The 20,886-nt window shown below is 42.7% G+C and overlaps 3 protein-coding genes across 16 annotated transcripts in view; all 3 read left to right on the top strand.

The window, feature by feature from the left end:
- LOC311182689 (protocadherin gamma-C4) overlaps positions 1-20,886 on the top strand; it is a gene marked incomplete at both ends in the record, with an annotated part of 166,678 nt that overhangs the window by 91,935 nt on the left and 53,857 nt on the right. Inside the window, one exon of one of the 14 annotated variants that reach the window (XM_084251704.1) lies at positions 17-2,446. The exons of 12 other annotated variants lie outside the window; for them this stretch is intronic. In XM_084251704.1, coding sequence (XP_084107830.1) covers positions 17-2,446 — 2,430 coding nt within the window. Of the gene's footprint in view, positions 1-16; positions 2,447-20,886 lie in introns of those variants that run through there. One more of the 14 variants, XM_084251697.1, reaches the window with a different exon arrangement.
- LOC311182695 (protocadherin gamma-B5-like) lies at positions 6,100-8,415 on the top strand (the record flags this gene model as incomplete). The annotated part of the gene is made up of 1 exon (XM_084251718.1): positions 6,100-8,415. The coding sequence occupies one exon, from the start codon at positions 6,100-6,102 to the stop codon at positions 8,413-8,415; it is 2,316 nt and encodes a 771-aa protein (XP_084107844.1).
- LOC311182832 (protocadherin gamma-A12-like) lies at positions 10,782-13,238 on the top strand (the record flags this gene model as incomplete). The annotated part of the gene is made up of 1 exon (XM_084251964.1): positions 10,782-13,238. One exon carries the CDS (start codon positions 10,782-10,784, stop codon positions 13,236-13,238), a length of 2,457 nt encoding a protein of 818 aa, XP_084108090.1.

Genomic DNA, 20,886 nt, shown 5'->3' on the forward strand with positions numbered 1-20,886 from the left:
GAATAAAGGCTCAGCCATGGCGAATCGGCTACTGCTCCTGGTCCGCAGCGGGTTGGTCGTACTATTCATTTTTCTGGGAACACTGCGGGAGTCTGGGGCCCAGCAAATTCGATACTCGGTGCTCGAAGAGACAGACAAGGGCTTCTTCGTGGGCAATATTTCCAAGGACCTGGGTTTGGAGCCCTGGGAACTGGCCCAGCGCCGGGTGCGCATCGTCTCCAGAGGAAAGACGCAGCTTTTCGACCTGAATCCGCGAAGTGGCAGCTTGATCACTGCGGGCAGGATAGATCGGGAAGAGCTCTGTGAGACAGCGTCCTCTTGTATTTTAAATATGGAGATACTTGTGGAAGATACACTGAAGATTTACGGAGTGGAGGTGGAAATAATGGATATTAACGATAACGCGCCCAGCTTCCGGGAGGAGGAAATAGAAATAAAAGTCAGTGAGCACGCAACGCCGGGGTCGCGATTTCTCCTCCCTAACGCAAGGGATCCAGACATGGGAGTGAACTCCCTCCAGCGCTATCAGCTCAACCCTAATAGCTACTTTTCCTTGCAAGTGCGAGGCGGAACGGATGGGGCCAAGAATCCTGAGTTAGTGCTGGAGGGGAGCCTGGACCGGGAGAAAGAGGCAACTCACCACCTCGTCCTCACAGCCTCGGATGGAGGCGATCCCATCCGCCAGGGCACCGTTCTCATTCGTGTGGTGGTCCTCGATGTAAATGACCACAGTCCAAAGTTCACACAGTCTGTATATCGAGTGAGTATTCCTGAGAATGTCAGCTCTGGAAGCCAGGTTCTCATGGTAAATGCAACCGACCCGGATGAGGGAATCAATGGGGAAGTAGTGTATTCTTTCCTGAATTTGGAAAGTAAAGCTTCTGGAATATTCCAGTTGGACTCTCGAACTGGAGATGTCTTAATACAGGGGTCTCTGGATTTTGAGAAATCTAGATTATATGAGATGGAAGTTCAAGGCCAAGATGGTGGTGGTCTCTCTGCTACTGCTAAGCTCTTGATCACAGTTCTGGATGTAAATGACAATGCTCCGGAAATAACTATCACATCTTCTACAAATTCAGTGCTGGAAAACTCTCCCCCAGGCACAGTAATTGCTCTTTTAAATGTGCAAGATCAAGACTCTGGAGAAAATGGTGAAGTCTCCTGTTTCATTCCTAACAATTTACCTTTTAAACTAGAAAAGACTTATGGAAATTATTACAAGTTGATAACAAACACAGTGCTGGACAGGGAGAACATCCAGAGCTACAATATAACGCTGACAGCAACAGACCAGGGAAGTCCACCCCTGTATACAGAAACTCACATCTCGCTGAACGTGGCAGATGACAATGATAACCCGCCCACTTTTGCACAATCCTCTTACTCTGCTTACATTCCTGAAAACAACCCCAGAGGAGCCTCCTTCTTTTCGGTGACTGCATTTGACAGGGACAGCAAAGAAAACGCCCAGATCACTTACTCCCTGGCTGAGGATACCCTTCAGGGAGCGCCTTTATCTTCCTATATCTCCATCAACTCTGACACTGGTGTCTTGTATGCTCTTCGCTCTTTTGACTATGAACAATTCCGGGACCTGCAGTTGTGGGTGACAGCCCGGGACAGTGGGAACCCACCACTCAACAGCAATGTATCACTGAACATATTTGTGCTGGATCAGAATGACAATGCCCCAGAGATCCTATACCCTGCCCTCCCCACAGACGGTTCCACAGGCGTGGAGCTGGCACCCCGCTCTGCAGAGCCTGGCTACCTGGTGACCAAGGTGGTGGCGGTGGACAGAGACTCAGGCCAGAATGCCTGGCTGTCCTACCGCCTGCTCAAGGCCAGCGAGCCAGGGCTCTTCTCAGTGGGGCTGCACACGGGCGAGGTGCGCACTGCACGGGCCCTGCTGGACAGAGATGCGCTCAAGCAGAGCCTGGTGGTGGTGGTCCAGGACCACGGCCAGCCCCCCCTCTCGGCCACTGTCACACTTACTGTGGCCGTGGCCAACAGCATCCCAGATGTCCTGGCTGACCTGGGCAGCATCAGCACCCCTGAAGACTCTGATGATTCTGACCTTACCTTGTACCTGGTGGTGGCAGTGGCCGTGGTCTCCTGTGTCTTCCTCACCTTTGTCATCGTGCTGATGGCGCTCAAGCTGCGGCGCTGGCACATGTCCCGTCTGCTCCAGGCTTCCGAAGGTGGATTGGCTGGCTTACCCACCTCACACTTTGTGGGCGTGGATGGGGTGCGTGCTTTCCTGCAGACCTATTCGCATGAGGTCTCCCTCACTGCAGACTCGAGGAAGAGTCAGCTGATCTTCCCGCAGCCCAACTATGCGGACACGCTCATCAGCCAGGAGAGCTGTGAGAAAAGCGAGCCTCTTTTGATCCAGGAAGATTCAGGTACCGGTTTAGGCAAATGTGACCCTGGGCTCAATCAGGTGAGATTTATTCCCTGTTCCCAATTACTGGTGTGTCTGCATGAGCCTTTTTTTTTTTTTTTTTTTTGTGGGACCCTCACCAGCGACTGGGGAACGAACCGGCGCTGCAGAGGCTGCGGGCATGTGGGGAGGTATTCAGTACATTCATATTTAGTGCAATACAAATGTGTTTCATCAAGTTGCCATAATTTACCTTTCATCATATTACCATAATTTCTCATGAAGGTTTTGTGAGTCATTTTTTAAAATTCTTGGCATATTTTCTCTTGATTTCAAAGGTGCAGTTCAGTATCATGGCATTATAAATAAGTTGCACTTTAGTAATATTTTTCTATCATCAGTGTCTGTGTCTGTCAATGTAAACTGGTTGTGATTCAAATTGTTGATTCACAAACACTTTTTATTCATTTCCCTATTTCAACTTCCCATTGTCTCCACTTTATTTTTTTTAAAGATTTATTTATGCAGGGCCTCCCTGGTGGCGCAGCGGGTTGAGCGCTGTGCCATGAAGTTGCGGGTTAGATCCTGGCCACCTGTGAGAATCCCACATGGTGCTGCAGACCTCTCCTGTTGCACCCGCTGCTCCCCTCAGCAGTGTATTTCTGTCCTCTGCCTGTTCTGCTCCATGCTCTGTCTCTAGTGAATCCTCTCACCCTCCCACGCCTCTGGCCTGTACCCCAGCTCTTGTATAAAAATAAATAAATCTTTAAAAAAAAAGATTTATGCTAAATAAAAAGACTTATTTATGCATACGAGAACTGGGGTATAGGCCAGAGGTGGGTGGTGGTGAGAGGATTCACCAGAGACAGAGTGGGGAACACAACAGGCAGATCTACTGAAATACACTGCTGAGGGGAGCAGTGGGTGAGATAGAAGAGGTCTGCTGTGCCATGTGGGTCACCTCCCTGGCCTGGGATCGAACTCATGCTGCAGTGGCTGTGGATAACTTCATAGTGCTATAACTTAACCCCTTGTGCCACCAGAGAGGCCCTGCCTCCACTTTATAATTATATTCTATCTTTTTGTTTTCTGCTAATGTTCAAATCTGATCCTGTTAGTTCAGCAGCATACTCTGCTAGCCTTTTTCAAATCTATTATACACATATAAACATACACTTGTGCACAAGTACACATTTGTATATGTAAGATTTTCTCGGAGTACAAAACAATTATATATTGATTTCTGATGGCTGTTAATATTATTCAATCCTGTTGATTACTTCATCTTTGTCTCATTTATTTATCCTACCAATACAGACATACTGACTTCCTTTTAATCACTAGACTCTTGGAAGAGGAAATGTATATAACACATTCCCCCCCCCAAGTTCTAGACATCTTTTCTATTTCTACATGAAGTCATTAGATTGTTCTTATGAAATTTAATGTTTAAATAGGTTTATTATCTTTTTTTCTTTTTTAAAAAAAAGATTTGTTTATTATTTATGCATACAAGAACTGGGGTACAGGCCAGAGGTGTGGGGGTGAGAGGATTCACCAGAGACAGAGTGGGGAACAGAACAGGCAGATTGACTGAAATATACTGCTGAGGGGAGCAGCGGGCGAGTCAGGAGAGGTCTGCTGCACCATGTGGGTAGCTCTCTGGCTGGGGATCGAACTCATGCTGCAGTGGCTATGGATAGCTTTAGTGGTTGCATCTTAACCCCTGGTGCCACCAGGGAGGACCACCTTTTTTTCTTTGTCTTGTACTTTTGTGTCCGTGTGCGTTGGACTTTTTTTTTTAATGTAGTAAACTCTTTTATAAAAATAATTTAACTTTGACCCCATGTTTCTCAAAAAGTCATTTTTAAATTTGCTAAACATTCTTACACTTTTCAAATTTATTCATATGGAATAGTTTGTATTCATATGAATGTAAGAGATGGAATGAATAGTTAGACTTTATGAGACTGATTGACCTGGTATTCTTTGGGATATTTTTGTTTTCAATATGTTTATGAGTCATAAATTCATTTTATTTCCTTCATAAATTCCTTCATATTTCCTTCATAAATTTATTTTACATTACATATAATGTAATTATATTAATTCTTATATTAATATAATTCATTAATTCTTATATTCATTAATTCAAGAATTCATTAATTCTTATATTCAAAACCCTATTTGTTATAGGATTTCTGATAGTTACCTAATAACATGCATGTAATCTAAAGCACTGTCCAGCATATTTGATGACAGGACTCATCTCCATAATCAATTCAGCTCAGCACTTTCACACACTTCTAGATATTTGGCCCAACTAGCCTGTATATCCATGTTCCTTTCAAGTTTTTCTTTCTCATTTAGGAATTAATTTAATGTAATTAAATTGAGTGACTAATATTTGTATAAGGAGAATATAAACTGTAGGAGAGGGAAGTTCTGCCAACAGATACCTAAATTTGTCTTGTAGTCAAGAAAAAAAGTTGGTGTTTTGAGCACCTAGGTATACAATTTCTGCTTATGGAATTTTAAAGGTTTAAGGCACTTTACTTCACCAAAAAATAGATAAATAAAAGGATATAAACATATTTGGTGGGAGAGGGAGACTGTTCCATATATTTTTGTAACATAGTCTGAACTAGTTAGATCTGGTAACCGCCACTCAGAGAATAAAAATTAAAGGTTGGTCTTGAAACTTAAAATTAAGATTATTTTGATCCAGAGGTAGTGATAAAGTTCTCTTAAGGTACCACATATGGTCTAGTTAAATGAAAGTATAAAAATAAAACATTTCATGTCATTAAATTCATATGGTAACTTATGAGGGTATGCTTTTATAATCTGTGATGAAATGTAAAACACTCAATAATCCTTTTCATAATCTTTTTTATAAATAACAAGGAAGACTTTATGGCATTATCCTGAATATACCCTATATAGCTTGGCGCTATCCTCCAATTCCCTCTGATAAAAGGAGGAAAATTATCTGCACATCAGAATGAAGATAATACTGGGTGTCATTTCATAGCTGTCAAAATTCCCCCCTACCTTTGGTGAAGCTGTTTTTCCACGTGGTTTTTGCTCTAAGTCTGCAGAGAAGACTTTGTCTTGTTCTTCCAATACATTTCCTCTCACTTGAAAAAGACAAATTTTTATTATTATTGGGTTAATGGCTCTTCAATAGGATCCCATATCTAAACAATCTTCTTTGGTAATAAACACTGGAAAATAGACACATCCAAAACTTATAAACCATCTCCTTCCCTCTACATCAGTCCAACACAACTGTTGGAATATGGAATCCCATTATCTGCGAAACCGCTGACTGCAGTTTTCCAAACAGACTCGGAGCGCCGCTGTTGGCCAATGCGCTACAAGAGCTGAGCAGGGTTCTACGGGGGATGGTGGGCACTGTCCGGCAAGGAGCGGGTCTCCGACTTTCCCTTCCGCAAGCCAGATTCTGGAGTATGGATGGGGACGCCTTCAAAGGAGAATGCTGAGTTTTCTACACAGTGGAAGTAAATATTTTAACGCAATTCGTAAAGCATCTTTTCTCTAAGTCCGAAGCCGCTTCAACACAGAGAAGGATGGGAAATAGGGCGAAGCAGAGGAGCAGTACCCGGCGGCGGCAAGTACTCTTTTCCTTCCTGCTCTCTTTGTTGTGTGGGGCGCTCTCTGAGCAGATTGCTTACTCTATTCCCGAAGAAATGGCCATGGGCTCCGTGGTGGGGAACCTCGCTGAGGACTTGGGGCTGCGTGTGCAGGATTTATTGGCCCGCAACCTCAGAATTGGTGCAGAGAAACGATACTTTAAGGTGAACACAGAGAATGGGGACTTACTGGTGAGTGACAGAATAGACAGGGAGACGCTCTGTCAACAAAACCCTCTGTGTGTGGTACCCTTAGAGGTGGTAGCTGAAAATCCTCTAAATGTTTTTCATATAAGTGTGAGGATAGAAGATATAAATGACAATCCACCTCACTTTCCCCAGAACAGCATTGTTTTACAAGTCAATGAACTTGCAATTCCAGGAACTAAATTTGGACTGGAATCAGCTGTAGATGCAGATGTAGGGCCTAACTCTCTCCAGAGTTACCACCTCAGCTACAATGAGCATTTCTCTCTGATGATGGATAACACTGAAGGCAAGAATGCCCCAGAATTGGTGTTGGAGAAGCCCCTGGACCGGGAACAACAGAGCTCCTATTTCTTGGTTCTGACAGCATTGGATGGGGGCGACCCTGTCCTAACTGGCACTACTCAAATCAGGATTGAGGTCACTGATGCCAATGATAATGCCCCAGTGTTCAGTCAGGATATGTACAAAGTTAGCATTTGGGAGAATGTGCCCCCTGGCACTTTCATATTAAAGGTGACAGCAACTGACCAGGATGAGGGTATCAATGCAGAGATCACCTACTCCTTCAAAACACTTCGTGATATCGGAAATATGTTTGTGCTAGACCATCAAAGTGGAGAAATTAAATCCAAGGGCCCTATGGACTTTGAAATCCGTAGCAGCTATACAATAAGCATAGAGGCCAAGGATGGCGGTGGCATGGCCACTGAATGTAAAATTACAGTGGAGATCTTAGATGAAAATGACAATGCCCCAGAGGTGGTTTTCACTTCGGTATCAAGTTCCATAAGGGAGGACACAGGAGCCAAGACAGTAATTGCTCTATTCAAAACACATGATAAAGATTCCGGAGAAAATGGGGAGGTTACATGTCTCATAAAAGAAAAAGTTCCTTTTAGAATTGAATCCTCTGCAAATAATTACTACAAGCTTGTAACAGATGGGGTCCTGGACCGGGAGCAGATCCCGGAGTACAATGTCACCATAATAGCCACTGACAGGGGCAAGCCTCCCCTGTCCTCCAGCAGAAGCGTCACTCTACACATCGGGGACGTCAATGACAACGCACCGGTTTTCCGACAGCCATCCTATCTGGTCCAAGTGCCAGAAAACAACCCTCCAGGTACCTCTATAGCCCAGGTCAGTGCCTTGGATCCGGATCTGGGACCCAACGGCCGCGTGTCCTACTCCATCGTGGGCAGCGACCTGGGCCCCCAGGCGCTGTCGTCCTACGTGTCCGTGAACGCGCAGAGCGGGGTGGTGTTCGCGCAGCGCGCCTTCGACCACGAGCAGCTGCGCACCTTCGAGCTGACTGTGCAGGCGCGCGACCAGGGCGCGCCCCCGCTGAGCGCCAACGCCAGCCTGCGCGTGCTGGTGGGCGACCGCAACGACAACGCGCCCCGGGTGCTGTACCCCGCGCTGGGGCCCGACGGCTCTGCACTCTTCGACACGGTGCCGCGCGCCGCGCAGCCCGGCTACCTGGTCACCAAGGTGGTGGCGGTGGACGCTGACTCTGGACACAACGCCTGGCTGTCCTACCACGTGCTGCAGGCCAGCGAGCCGGGCCTCTTCAGCCTGGGGCTGCGGACAGGCGAGGTGCGCACCGCGCGGGCGCTGGGCGACAGGGACGCGGCCAGACAGCGCCTGCTGGTGGCCGTGCGCGACGGGGGCCAGCCTGCGCTCTCGGCCACCGCCACGCTGCACCTGGTCTTCGCTGACAGCCTGCAGGAGGCCCTGCCAGACCTCAGTGACCAGCCTGAGCCCTCTGACCCCCAGGCTGAGCTGCAGTTTTACCTGGTGCTGGCCTTGGCCTTGATCTCTGTGCTCTTCCTCCTGGCGGTGATTCTGGCCATTGCCCTGCGCCTGCGACACTCCTCCAGCCCCTCTGCCTGGGGCTGCTTTAGGCCTGGTCTCTGTGTCAAGTCTGGACCATCAGTGGTTCCCCCCAACTACATGGAAGGGACTTTGCCTTATTCCTACAATTTGTGCGTTGCCCACACAGGAAAGACAGAGTTTAATTTTCTAAAATGTAATGAGCAGTTGAGTTCAGGACAGGATATACTTTGTGGTGATTCACCTGCGGCCTTATTTCCACTTTGTAATGCCAGCGAGTCGACTTCCCATCCTGAGACTCTAATGGAGGTAAGTTTCATTTATGTGTAGGCTCCTTTTCATCATCTCCCCAATTTTCCATATTTATATGAAAACAGGTCACATTTCCAAATAATTTGCCTTAGCATATTAAAGTCTCCCGGAAAGCTAATGTTCCTTTCTTCAAGGGGAGTGCTGAATTAGGGGTAGTTATGTGACATAAAATATAGTTTTCTTACTGAGTTTGGATTTTCAAAGTAGTGAGTGTGCTCTTAATTCACAACGGAAGTATAGTCTCAATTTGTCTTTTTCAAAGTTAATAATGGCCTAATTATTTATAACATGTTTATTGTATGTATGTGTCATTGAAGAGAATAGCAAGTTAAACTAACTCTGTTGCTTCTACTCATGTGAGTTTCAATGAATACCTTTCATTTGCAAATGGATTTGGTTTAATTTTCAAACCAACATTCTGGCAGGACATTTTTATATAGATTATATCTACATACTCTCATTTCAAGTTTGCCCACTCTCAATATTTTCTTTTTATGCATTGGGCTAGTGCCTTCATTATTAGCTCTCAAATATTTTGAAATATTTTGACAGTTTCCCCAGAGAGATAGTGAGAGAGAGAGAGAGAGAGAGTGTGTGTGTGTGTGTGTGTGTGTGTGTACATACACAATCTCCTGTACTGTGTGAAGTGAGTATTACATTCCTGTTGCCATTCAAATAATTTGAAGTGTAAATGCTTTCTTTTTTTTTTTTTTTTATAGAGGCATGCTTTATTTATTTGTTTGCTGGTTTGTTTGTTTGTTTTGTTTATACATGCACTGGGTACAGTCAGAAGCGCGGGAGGGTGAGAGAATTCACCAGAGCCAGAGCGGGGAGCAGAGCAGGCAGAAGGACCGAAGTACACTGCTGAGGGGAGCAGCGGGCGGCAGGAGAGGTCTGCACGCCATGTGGGACCCTCCTCTGGTGGCCGGGGAGCAGCCGGGGATCGAACCGGCGCCGCAGAGGCCGCGGGCAGTTTCGCAACCCAGCGCTCAACCGCTGCGCCACCGGGGAGGCCCAGTGTAAATGCTTTCTTACTGGGCATGTTTCACTTTCTCAAAACAATATCTTGAGTATGTAATGCTTTTTCTTTACACTATTAACTACAAAATAGAAGAAAATGCATAAGAAAAGATTTTTTTGAAAGGATATTTAATGACTGATAATATTCAAGGACAATTGGCTAGGGATTCTTTGAAGGCCACATATTGGGTCAGGTTTATGTCTGATCTTTTTGTGGAGGTACATAGATATTTTCTTCCTACTTTAAAGATAGGATTTTATGGTGTGCCTAACAAACATGTTTATCCTCAGAATCGAACTACTTATACTCATGAAAGTACAAGACCAAGAATTTTTTCATTTGAATTGATAGACTTCCAAGTTGATAAATAATTCTCAGTAATTGAAAGTAGGCTTGTTACCTAGAAAAAGATAAGTTTATAATATTCTTTGGATTACTAATGTTCCTAAAGATTCTTTCAAAATGTATTGGTAGAGTTGTGGAGTACTATCCTTATTTCTGGTAAATGCAAGTTGGAATGTCTCCATTTTGTTCTAAAAATGTCAATGTGTCTTTCACTTTACTTCCTACCAGGTGTGATTCCGATAATGAGTACAATGTTTCTTATGTCTAGATTAACATAGTATTGTAAAATTTTGATTTAGAAATGTTAAGTGTCAACCAGTTGTTAGAGTAGTTCTTCCATTCAGGCAATTTTAAGAATCTTTTTTAAAAAAGTTGCTCCAAGTTATAGCTAAGTGAAATCATTCTATTATATGATTTCTCAAAACGGGAAATTTCTAGGGAGGTGTCCTGTAAGAGATATGTTGGGGAGCGGGGTAGGTGACAAAGCAAGTGTACTCAAATCTTAAGGTTAAAACTACTATGTACAGAAACTTCAAAATCATTTAAAACCTCTTTGGAAAAGTCAGAATACAACTACAGCTATGGATAATCTCAAGAAGGTGGCTCTGTATGAAAAAAATTTAGGGAAAATTTTAAAAGGGCACTAAAGTTTGTATTAAACCAAATACTGTAATTACAGTCAGCACCACGTCTATCTCTATTTGAAAAAACGGTAGGTGGAGCTATTTAAAGTATAAAAACCAAAAATCCTTCCCGGAGTTCAAGATTATGCAGTTATTGGTTAAGACTCTGAGCGCCGCTGTTCACCAATCAGGGAGAGAAAGCGGCGAGGTCCGGCTCGAGGTGCACGCGCCTGAAGCACAAAGCGCACATAAAAAGAAGCTAACTATCTCTGGGACTGAGAGGAAAACGAGCAGAGAAGTTCCTGCGCCCCATCTGTCTGATTCCAGGCCAAAGAGCTGATCCTGACTTTGGTGGTCAAGGGAAGAATTGGAAATAATCCCTGAGGAAAATCACAATGACTCCTGCGCTACCGCACCAGTACTGCAAAGGGCTGGTCCTGCTGGGATTTCTGGGGATTCTGTGGGAGACTGGATGCACCCAAATCCACTATTCAATTCCTGAAGAGCTGGAGAAAGGCTCTAGGGTGGGCAACATCGCCAAGGATCTGGGGCTGGAGCCCCGGGAGCTGGCGGAGCGCGGAGTCCGCATCGTCTCCAGAGGTAGGACGCAGCTTTTTGCTCTGAACCCGCGAAGCGGCAGCTTGATCTCCGCAGCCAGGATAGACCGGGAGGAGCTCTGTATGGGGGCTATCAAATGTCAATTAATTCTGGAGATTCTGATGGAGGATAAAGTGAAAATATATGGAGTGGTGGTAGAAGTGAGGGACATTAATGATAATGCCCCTTATTTCCGGGAAGGCGAATTAGAAATAAAAGTGAGTGAAAACGCAGCCACTGGGATGCGGTTCCCCCTTCCCCACGCTTGGGATCCGGATTCAGGGAAGAACTCTCTGCAGAGCTACGAACTCAGTAGCAATACCCACTTCTCCTTGGACGTGCAAAGCGGAGCGGATAGGAATAAGTACCCGGAATTGGTGCTGGAACGCCCCTTGGACCGCGAGGAAAAGGCCGTTCACCACCTGGTTCTCACGGCCTCGGATGGCGGCGACCCAGTCCTCACTGGTACCGCAAGCATCCGCGTCATGGTCGTTGATGTGAACGACAATGCACCAGCGTTTGCTCAATCCGAATACAGAGTGAGCGTTCCGGAGGATGTGGCCGTTGGCACAAAGCTGCTTGTGGTAAACGCCACTGACCCTGATGAAGGAGCCAATGCGGAAGTGATGTATTCCTTCCGGTATGTGGACAACAAGGCGGCCCAAGTTTTCCAGCTAGACTGTAAATTAGGGACAATTTCAACAATAGGAGAGCTAAACCACGAGGAATCGGGATTCTATGAGATGGAAGTGCAAGCAGTGGATAATGCAGGATATTCTGCACGAGCAAAAGTCCTGATCACAGTTTTGGATGTGAATGACAATACCCCTGAGGTAGTCGTCACCTCTCTGTCCAGCTCCATTCTGGAAAACTCTCCTAGAGGAACACTGATTGCCCTCTTAAATGTAAATGATCAAGATTCTGGGGAAAATGGACAAGTTATCTGTTTCATCCAAGGGAATCTGCCCTTTAAATTAGAAAAGTCTTATGGAAATTACTATAGTTTAGTGACAGACACACTCCTAGACCGGGAACTTGTTCCTAGCTACAACCTCACTGTCACTGCTACTGATAGAGGAAGTCCTCCTCTGTCTACAGAAACTCATATCTCATTGAATGTGGCAGACACCAATGACAATCCGCCTGCCTTCTCTCATGCCTCCTACTCTGCCTGTATCACAGAAAACAACCCCAGAGGGGCCTCCATAGTCTCTTTGACTGCCAATGACCCTGACTATGGAGAGAACGCCCAGGTCACTTACTCCCTGGTTGAGGATACCCTCCAGGGAGTACCTCTGTCCTCCTATGTCTCCATTAACTCAGACACAGGAGTCCTATATGCACTGTGCTCCTTCGACTATGAGAAGTTCCGAGATTTGCAGCTACAAGTAATGGCATATGACAGTGGGGACCCTCCCCTCAGCAGCAATGTGTCCCTGAGCATATTTGTGCTGGACCAGAATGACAATGCCCCACAGATCCTGTATCCCAGTCTCCCCACAGATGGCTCCACCGGTGTGGAGCTGGCACCCCGCTCTGCAGAGCCTGGCTACCTGGTGACCAAGGTGGTGGCGGTGGACAGAGACTCAGGCCAGAACGCCTGGCTGTCCTACCGCCTGCTCAAGGCCAGCGAGCCAGGGCTCTTCTCAGTGGGGCTGCACACGGGCGAGGTGCGCACCGCGCGGGCCCTGCTGGACAGAGATGCGCTCAAGCAGAGCCTGGTGGTGGTGGTCCAGGACCACGGCCAGCCCCCGCTCTCGGCCACAGTCACGCTCACTGTGTTCGTGGCCGACAGCATCCCAGACGTCCTGGCTGGCCTAAGCAGCCTTGAGTCTCCCACCGAACCCGATGACGTTGGCCTCACTCTCTACCTGGTAGTGGCGGTGGCTGCCATCTCCTGCATCTTCTTGGCCTTTGTCCTCGTGCTGATGGCGCTCAGACTCAGGCGCTGGCACAGGTCACGTGTGCTCCGCACTTCAGGAAGCAAGTTGGCTGGTGTGCCTGTGTCTAACTTTGTGGGCCTGGACGGGGTGCGGGCTTTCCTGCAGACCTATTCACACGAGGTCTCCCTCACCGCGGACTCGAGGAAGAGTCAGCTGATCTTCCCGCAGCCCAACTATGCGGACACGCTCATCAGCCAGGAGAGCTGTGAGAAAAGCGAGCCTCTTTTGCTGTCAGGTGACTCCGTTTTTCCTAAAGAGAATCATGTATTAATGCAGGTGAGTCTATATCCAATATTTTTCTATGAGCTTTGAGCAAAGAATCTCTTACTATATATAATTAGCACATACCGGAATTTATAAAGCAGACACCAGAAAATTTAAATGACTACCTTCACTCAAGCCTTATTTATAACATTTTCAAATATATTTGCATATGTTACATATAAAAAATCATATCCACTTTATAAAGTACTGTTAATGCTCTGCAATTTTTATAATTTAATATACCAGCTATAAACTGTTTCCTGCTTTTAATCGGTCTTCTCGCCCCCACATTGGATGAAAAGCTTTATGTAGAACATCTGATTCTAATTACATGTTCAGAATACAAATCCTTCTAGAGGGGATAATTCAATAAAAAGTATAAATGAAAGTTTTAATAATTGTTATAAATAGAGCAGCTTCTAACTACACATGAAATTACCAACAAATTCATAAAGTACAGTAATTCTGCTCATTAGGGATGTATACATTTACACTTTTCAGGGTCCTAAGTCATTTCATAGTCTCAAATCAATCATTCATGAACTTCCAAATATGGTGAGTTTATTTATTATGTTCTTAAGAATCTCTCACTGAAATATGCAAACAGTGTGCTGTCAAAAGAAAAACTGAAGAGATTGTTATTTTTCACCCCCTGTAGATTTTGGGAATATAATGTGGGAATGTATTTAATTCCAGGTTAAATACTTCTCTTGTCCATTTTATCTACTGAAATGGTGTTAATGAGGGCTTTGTGAACCATTTAGTTTCTGAATTACATTTTGTGTGCATTTTTGACACTGATAAATTTGCACTAGTCTTTCTTTTGTTACATTTTCTATGACTTTAACACATGGAAAACTCTTTGAAAGTGCACAGACTCTGTTTCCTGGGGTTCTTTTGCTTATTGTAGAATATTGAAGGGAAACTGAGTGCTAAAGTATGTCATTCTTGGGAAAGTGTGGTTAAAACCTGTGAGATGCCTGGTTTCTTTTGGTGAATTCTGTAACAGGATATGAAATCACATGTTTTCCTTATCTGCTGCCTATCTACCCTCAGAATAATTAAAAACAGGGCTGAAAGCCCTTAGGGAATGAACAATAATCAAAGGCCCCCAAAATGAGAAAGTTACTACTACTGAGATTAGCATAGCGCCTTATGTGTCCTGACAACCAGGGCAAATAAAAGAAGTGTGGTTTATTTCTCTAATTTCTTTAGAAAGTTTTGAGTTTATGTGCAAAAAATGCAAACTTTGTATTGATATTAAGTTCCAAATAGAATTGAGTAAGTAGAGCCTTCTAAATAATGTTGAAGGGGACAGAGGATAATGTAACTCCTGTTGTTTTATAAGTTATTTATCACATGGCCAGTTCTCATACTGTGGTCAACTCAAAATGAAAGAAGTAAAACATGATAGAAATTATTTGGGAAACTAACTTAATATAGTCCAGTTTTGCTGATTTCTGTTCACTTAACGCAGTTTAGGGGCAAATCATAGGGAAATGAATAGTCATGAGTCTTAAGCTATATTTCAAACATCAGTGACCTCAACTATGCTTCCAGTTTGAGCTAAATAGGCTTCATTTAATAGTTGTTGAGTGAGTGAATGAACAAATGTGTGTGCTCTGGAAATTATCGGATTAGATGTAGTATGATTTAAATTAAATAGCAGCTTTGTAATGAGGTAACTCCTCCTTGTGTGATCTTTCACAAGTTATTTACTCTCTTTTGGCTTCAGCAAAATATGAATAATATATAACTTGACACATTGTGGTGAGGACTAGTGATAATGTATAAACCATCTGGTTCATATTATGTACTTAATTAACTACTATTTTATTTTATTTATTTATTTTTAAAGATTTATTTATTTATGCATACAAGAACTGGGGTATAGGCCAGAGGTGTGGAAGGTGAGAGGATTCACCAGAGACAGAGTGGAGAACAGAACAGGCAGACTGACTGAAATACACTGCTGAGGGGGGCAGCGGGCAAGACAAGAGAGGTCTGCTGGGCCATGTGGGCTGCTCCCTGGCTGGCCGGGGGATTGAACTCATGCTGCAGAGGCTGCAAATAGCTTCACAATGCTGTGTTTAACAACTCTTGCATCACCAGGGAGGCCCCAACAGTAGTAGTATTTTACCTTGTTGATTAAAAAAGGAATCATGTCTTCTATGTAAGCACACTGGACATTCTGTTAGGAAAATAATGATTTGTCTGCTTCTCCAGGTGATACCATGAAAATGACCTGTGGGTATAAGTAAAATTGTCCTAAATAATTTATGAAAGCTAATTAAAAATCTTAAGTACCTAGGCATATTCTTGATTGAGAAGGCACTGTTTGGAGTTATATGAGATGGGAGAAAGACTGTTTTTTTTTTTTAAAGATTTATTTATTTTATGCATACAAGAACTGGGGTATATAGGCCAGAGGTCTGGAGGGGGGTGGTGAGAGGATTCACCAGAAACAGAGTGGGGAACAGAACAAGCAGATCGACTAAAATACACTGTTGAGGGGAGCAACGGGCGTGACAGGAGAGGTCTGCTGTGCCATGTGGGTCACCTCCCTGGCTGGGGATTGAACTAGTGCTTCAGTGGCTGCGGCAGTTGCATAGTGCTGTGTATTAACCCCTTGTACCACCAGGGAGGCCCCAAGAAAGACTGTTTTATTGAATGCAACAATTTTATGAGAGTTGGTTTTTGGTTTGTTTGTTTTTTTTGTACTAACCATACTGTAACCTAAGCCAGGGGCCAATAACACTTACTATTTAAAGGATAAATTCACTCCAGTAGGAATGATAGGATCATCATACTGGAAAATGGACCATCAAAACCTGAAAGCTGTATGTAGTTTTGGTTTTGGACACAATGAGTTTAAGTTAATGACTGCACAAAATATCAATCTTAGCTCTGATATATTTGCTGATAATTTAGGACGAATAGTGACTTTTATTGATTGTTTTTTTAGAGTGCTGGGCAATAGTTTTGGATGTCTGTATTTCTTCGGGTTCCAGTAATGAAATTATGTCAAAGACTTCTCTATTTTCCTATGTGTATTGGGGGAAGTAGGTATGCAGTCACTTAATCTAAGAGTGTTAAACTATAACTTAAAAATTGAAGCACCATATTTTATAGCACCTAAAACTAGAATGTAATCTATCACATGTATCCCTCATTCCCAATCTAGAAGATACATTATACTCCTTACAGCAGCAACAGTCTAGGGTCCTTGCTGAAACTGTACAACTTGCTGAGACTATAACCCAGAGATTATTTTAAACTGAATTAGAAGGCTAATAATAAATGAGGGAATTGTATCCCAGTTTTCTTAGTTACATATAGAATAGCTGTGATATGAATTGGATAGTTCTGGTGAAAAACTGGTGTTTCCTCATGAAAATATAAGTTCAAGGAAGTAAACATCTCCATATTAAATATGTTAAGTTTGTATATCAAATATACCTCAAGAAAGCCTTTAAGAATTTTAAAGCAAACACATGGTTGTAAAGAGCTGTTGACCAAATTAATGTGTATATACTAGAAGTGACAGATGTACTTTCTGGAAAATGTCATATTTAGAGTTCATTTTTAGGAAAAATTATCAATAACAAAGCAGATCATTTTAGACACATTTTTAAATATTGATAGGAAAAGGCAGCCTATGGCAAAGGCAACTGAAAACAATCTTTGACAGAGATAAGTTTTCTAGATACCAAATGAAAAGAGTTTTGATTTAGGAAAATGTGAAGAAATTGTCATCAGATGAACCACAGTCAAATAAAATAATTTTATATATGCAAAAGAAATCAGCACTTCCATAATTACTCTGAGAGGTCATAAAAATATCTATGTATAAGATCATTGAGAACAAGTATAATTTCTTAGTTCATCTTTTAAGTTTCTGAAGCTTTTCACACATTAGTTTGCAAACCTCCTATATATTCAATAAAAGACTTGGATTCAATGATTGGAAAGTGGTTTCTCAGGTTTTCAAGAAGAAATCATAGTGTAAAACCAATTATTTTACATGGACTCTCACTCTATATCAAACTCCTGAGAAAAGCCAACTCTCTGACTTATCTATGCAAAGCCAAGGAACTGGAGACTTGTCAAATTTTTAAAATAGGTACCTCAATCCATAAGATTTCTATGTTGTGAAATGTCTTAGAAGCTTGCTATACATGTATAGCTGCAGGTTCAGTTTATTCCCACACTGTTATATGAAAAAAGCAAAGACTCTCTCCCCCCAAAGTAAAGAGACTCAGTGTGAAAATACTTTTAAACATCAGGAAGAAATAAAAAAGAAGTCACTGCTTTGACTTTATGTGGTGGAGTCACTGAGGATATAAATTTCCAAGAATACTTAATTGCATGGATAAGACAGTACTGCTGACTTTCAACTTGCAAAGTCCAGTAAGAAACATTTTTGCTCTCAACTCTTCAGAAGCCTCAACATCTTATTTCTTCAGGCTGCAGTTCTAGAGTAGGGATTCAGAGTATCACCACCAGTCAGTGTAGAAACAATGATGAATGAGGAGCTTCATCAGACTCCTGCTGGGGGGACTTTCCTAACCAGACCTTGTCAAAGATTCCAGCTAAGTGTCCAGGTCTTACCTGAGGTGGTAAAAGAACACTTCACTGTGAGTTAAGAAAGTAGAGGCCTACTTGCAAGTAACAGGTTGAACCCATAGAAAATGTGCCACACACTATAGAAAAGATGTGCCACATGCAATAGTTTGCCTCTTACATTTATACCTCCCAGTTCAGCAGGAGTGTTACTGAATCAAATATCTGAGTTGATCCAGCCTGGAACAAGATTTGCAATAAAACCTGCAGAAGATTTTGATGTTAGAAGTTAATTCCTTTACAAAATTACAACACAGCAGCAATTCTGTATTTGTCTTTGAAGTAAAAGAGACCCATGGTGGAAAACAAGTATGGTGAACTTATGTTAGAGAAGCCACTAGACCTGGAAAAGCAAAGTCTAGTCATTGTGTAGTCCTGACACCCTTAGATAGTGATAACCACCACAAAGCAGCATCACTCACAACCCAGGTGGTTGATGCCAACTGTGAGCCCCTCTTTGCCCCCATTTCAGCCAGAATGTATATGGGGGTCTGCCCTTGAGATGACATGTCCCCAGACACCTCCATGGTGAATGGAGGATGAGGGCCACTGACCAGAGGAGGGCATCAAAGTGGAGATCAAGTATGCTCTTGCAGCCCGGTGTACCTGTGTCCAGTTTGCCCTTGAGCACAATAGTGAAGAAATAAAAACTTTTAAGTATGTTGCCCTACAAAGAGATAAAAATATACGATGGTTTTGGAAGCAAGGATGGGGATAGGGATCAGTTGCCCATTATATCGAGATAGAAATTCGGGATAATAATGACACAGTCGCAAAGATGACTTTTACTTTTCATTCCATAATGATTCCCGAAGATTCTACACCTGTTTAAATCATCTGTTTAAAACTCGGGGTCCAAATTCAGGAGAAAACAGGGAGGACATGTATACATAATATGAATTGGATACATTCATGTATACAAGAAAATGCACCTTCCAGAATTGAATCTTCCAATAATAATTACTACAAGCTTGTAAGAGATGGGGGCCCTGGACTGGGAGCTGGCTCAGGAGTACAATGTCACCATCAGGGCCACCAGTAGAAGCAACCCCTGTCCTCAGCAGATGCATCATCCTACACATTGGCAACATCAACAACAGGCACCAGTTTTCCACCCAACCTATGTGGGCCATATGACTGAGAATAAGCCCAAGGTGCCTCCATTGCCCGAGTCTGAACCTCATATCGCAGTCTGAGAACCAACGACCATATCCCTTTACTCCACTGTGGCCAATTCAAATGCTTTCAAGTGAATTTGTTTTTGTTTTGTTTTGTTTTTGTGGGACCCTCGGCCGGCAGCCGGGGAACCGGCGCTGCAGAGACTGGAGGCCAGCTTTCAAGTGAATTTGATCTAGTACAAGGACTAGTCTTTGTAACTGTGATTGTACAAATGGATCCAAATGATGTTAGGATAGCATTTCACTGAATTTTTAATTTACAAACACTTCAAAAACTATACATTTGCATATAAAATTTCCCATTTATCATTGTCAGTGATTTAGAAGCTTGCAGTCTGATACAGAACAAAAAAGAAAACAGTTACCCTTGGAAAGTGAAATTAGGTAAAGTGGGTAATATGGAAACTCTGGAAAGAGTGTAGAGACTTACTGCTAAGTCAAAAGAAAGAGAATGTTAGTAGGAAGATGCATAAAAGTATGTCTGATGGGTTAGTCACAGTAGGGTTCCTTATAGGCATAGTTCTTTTATCTGTTTGAGCTTCATAAATTTTATTATAAATGCTATTTGGCTATTGGTCTCCAAAAGGAATTCAGCAAATCAGATACTACAGTATCCTCAATCTCGATTCAGATGTACTTGAAGAGTTTGCTAAAGCTTTGAAACCAAGAAAAGGCAAGCATCTCAATGTAACTTGAGTACATGGGCTTTATTTTGCATAAAATACTTGCTCTAGCAGTGTATTAGAGGAAGCAGTGACTATCGCTGGTGAGCAAAGGGATCTTATTTGACACCTAGTGACTCATCTATTTACCATATTTAAAATTCATTTTCCCATGTAGTGTGAGATAGTAACTCAGTGAGGTAGGGTTCGAGGTTCTTTTTCTCTATACAGATGTCCAGTTTTCCAACATCATTTATCAAAAATATTTTTCTTTTTCTATTGAACAGCTTTAGCACTCTTGTTGAAAATAATTTTATTGATAATGTGGTTGCATTTCTAGACTCTCTACCATGTGCTATTAACCTATTTCTCTATATTTTTGTTCATACTGTATTGTCTTGATTATTATAGCTTTATAGGTAGTCTATTCTTGGTCCTTTGTCTTTCAAAGTAAATTAAAATCACTGTTAACTTTCCAGAGGGGAAAATTCTTGCAAGGTGCTTTGAATGGGATCACATTGAAACTTCTAAATCTATTGGGAAAAGAGTCATCTTAATATTGGGACTTCCACTCCATGAGAATAGCACGTATTTCCATTTATTTAGGTCTTCTTTAACTTCCCTCAGCAATGTTTTAATATTTTTTAGTGTAGTGCCCTTTTATACCTTTCGTGAAATTATTCCTATATGTTTAATGGTTTTGGATGTTACTCTAAGTTATGCTTTTAATTTCATTTTATGACTGTTCATTGCTAGCTTACAGAAGAACTACTGATTTTCATATATTTGATATGTTTTTGAAAATTAAGAGGTGCAGGGTACACTATTCTCATATTATGTGAGACTATAATGTGAGAGAATGTAGTATAGGCTTGAAGAACCCACCAAAAAAAAAAAAAAAAAACAGAGTAAACACTAGTGTAGTCTAGCAGTGGGTGAGTCATCCATTCATTTGTATAACAAATATTAATTAGCTGCTTACTATATGCAAGGCATTGTCCTAGGTGCCAAAAAAGCAGCAATGAGCAAGGCAGATATGATTCCTGCCTTAATGAGGCCCTTTTTTTTTTAGTCTTTTTTTTAAGATTTATTTATTTATTCATTCATTCATTCATTCATTTATACAAGCACTGGGTACAGTCAGAAGCGCAGGAGGGTGAGAGAATTCACCAGAGCCAGAGCGGAGAGCAGAGCAGGCAGAAGGACCGAAGTACATTGCTGAGGGGAGCAGCG

The sequence above is a fragment of the Talpa europaea genome (genome assembly GCF_964194135.1).
Source record: "Talpa europaea genome assembly, chromosome: 13".
Classification (NCBI taxonomy): Eukaryota; Metazoa; Chordata; class Mammalia; order Eulipotyphla; family Talpidae; genus Talpa; species Talpa europaea.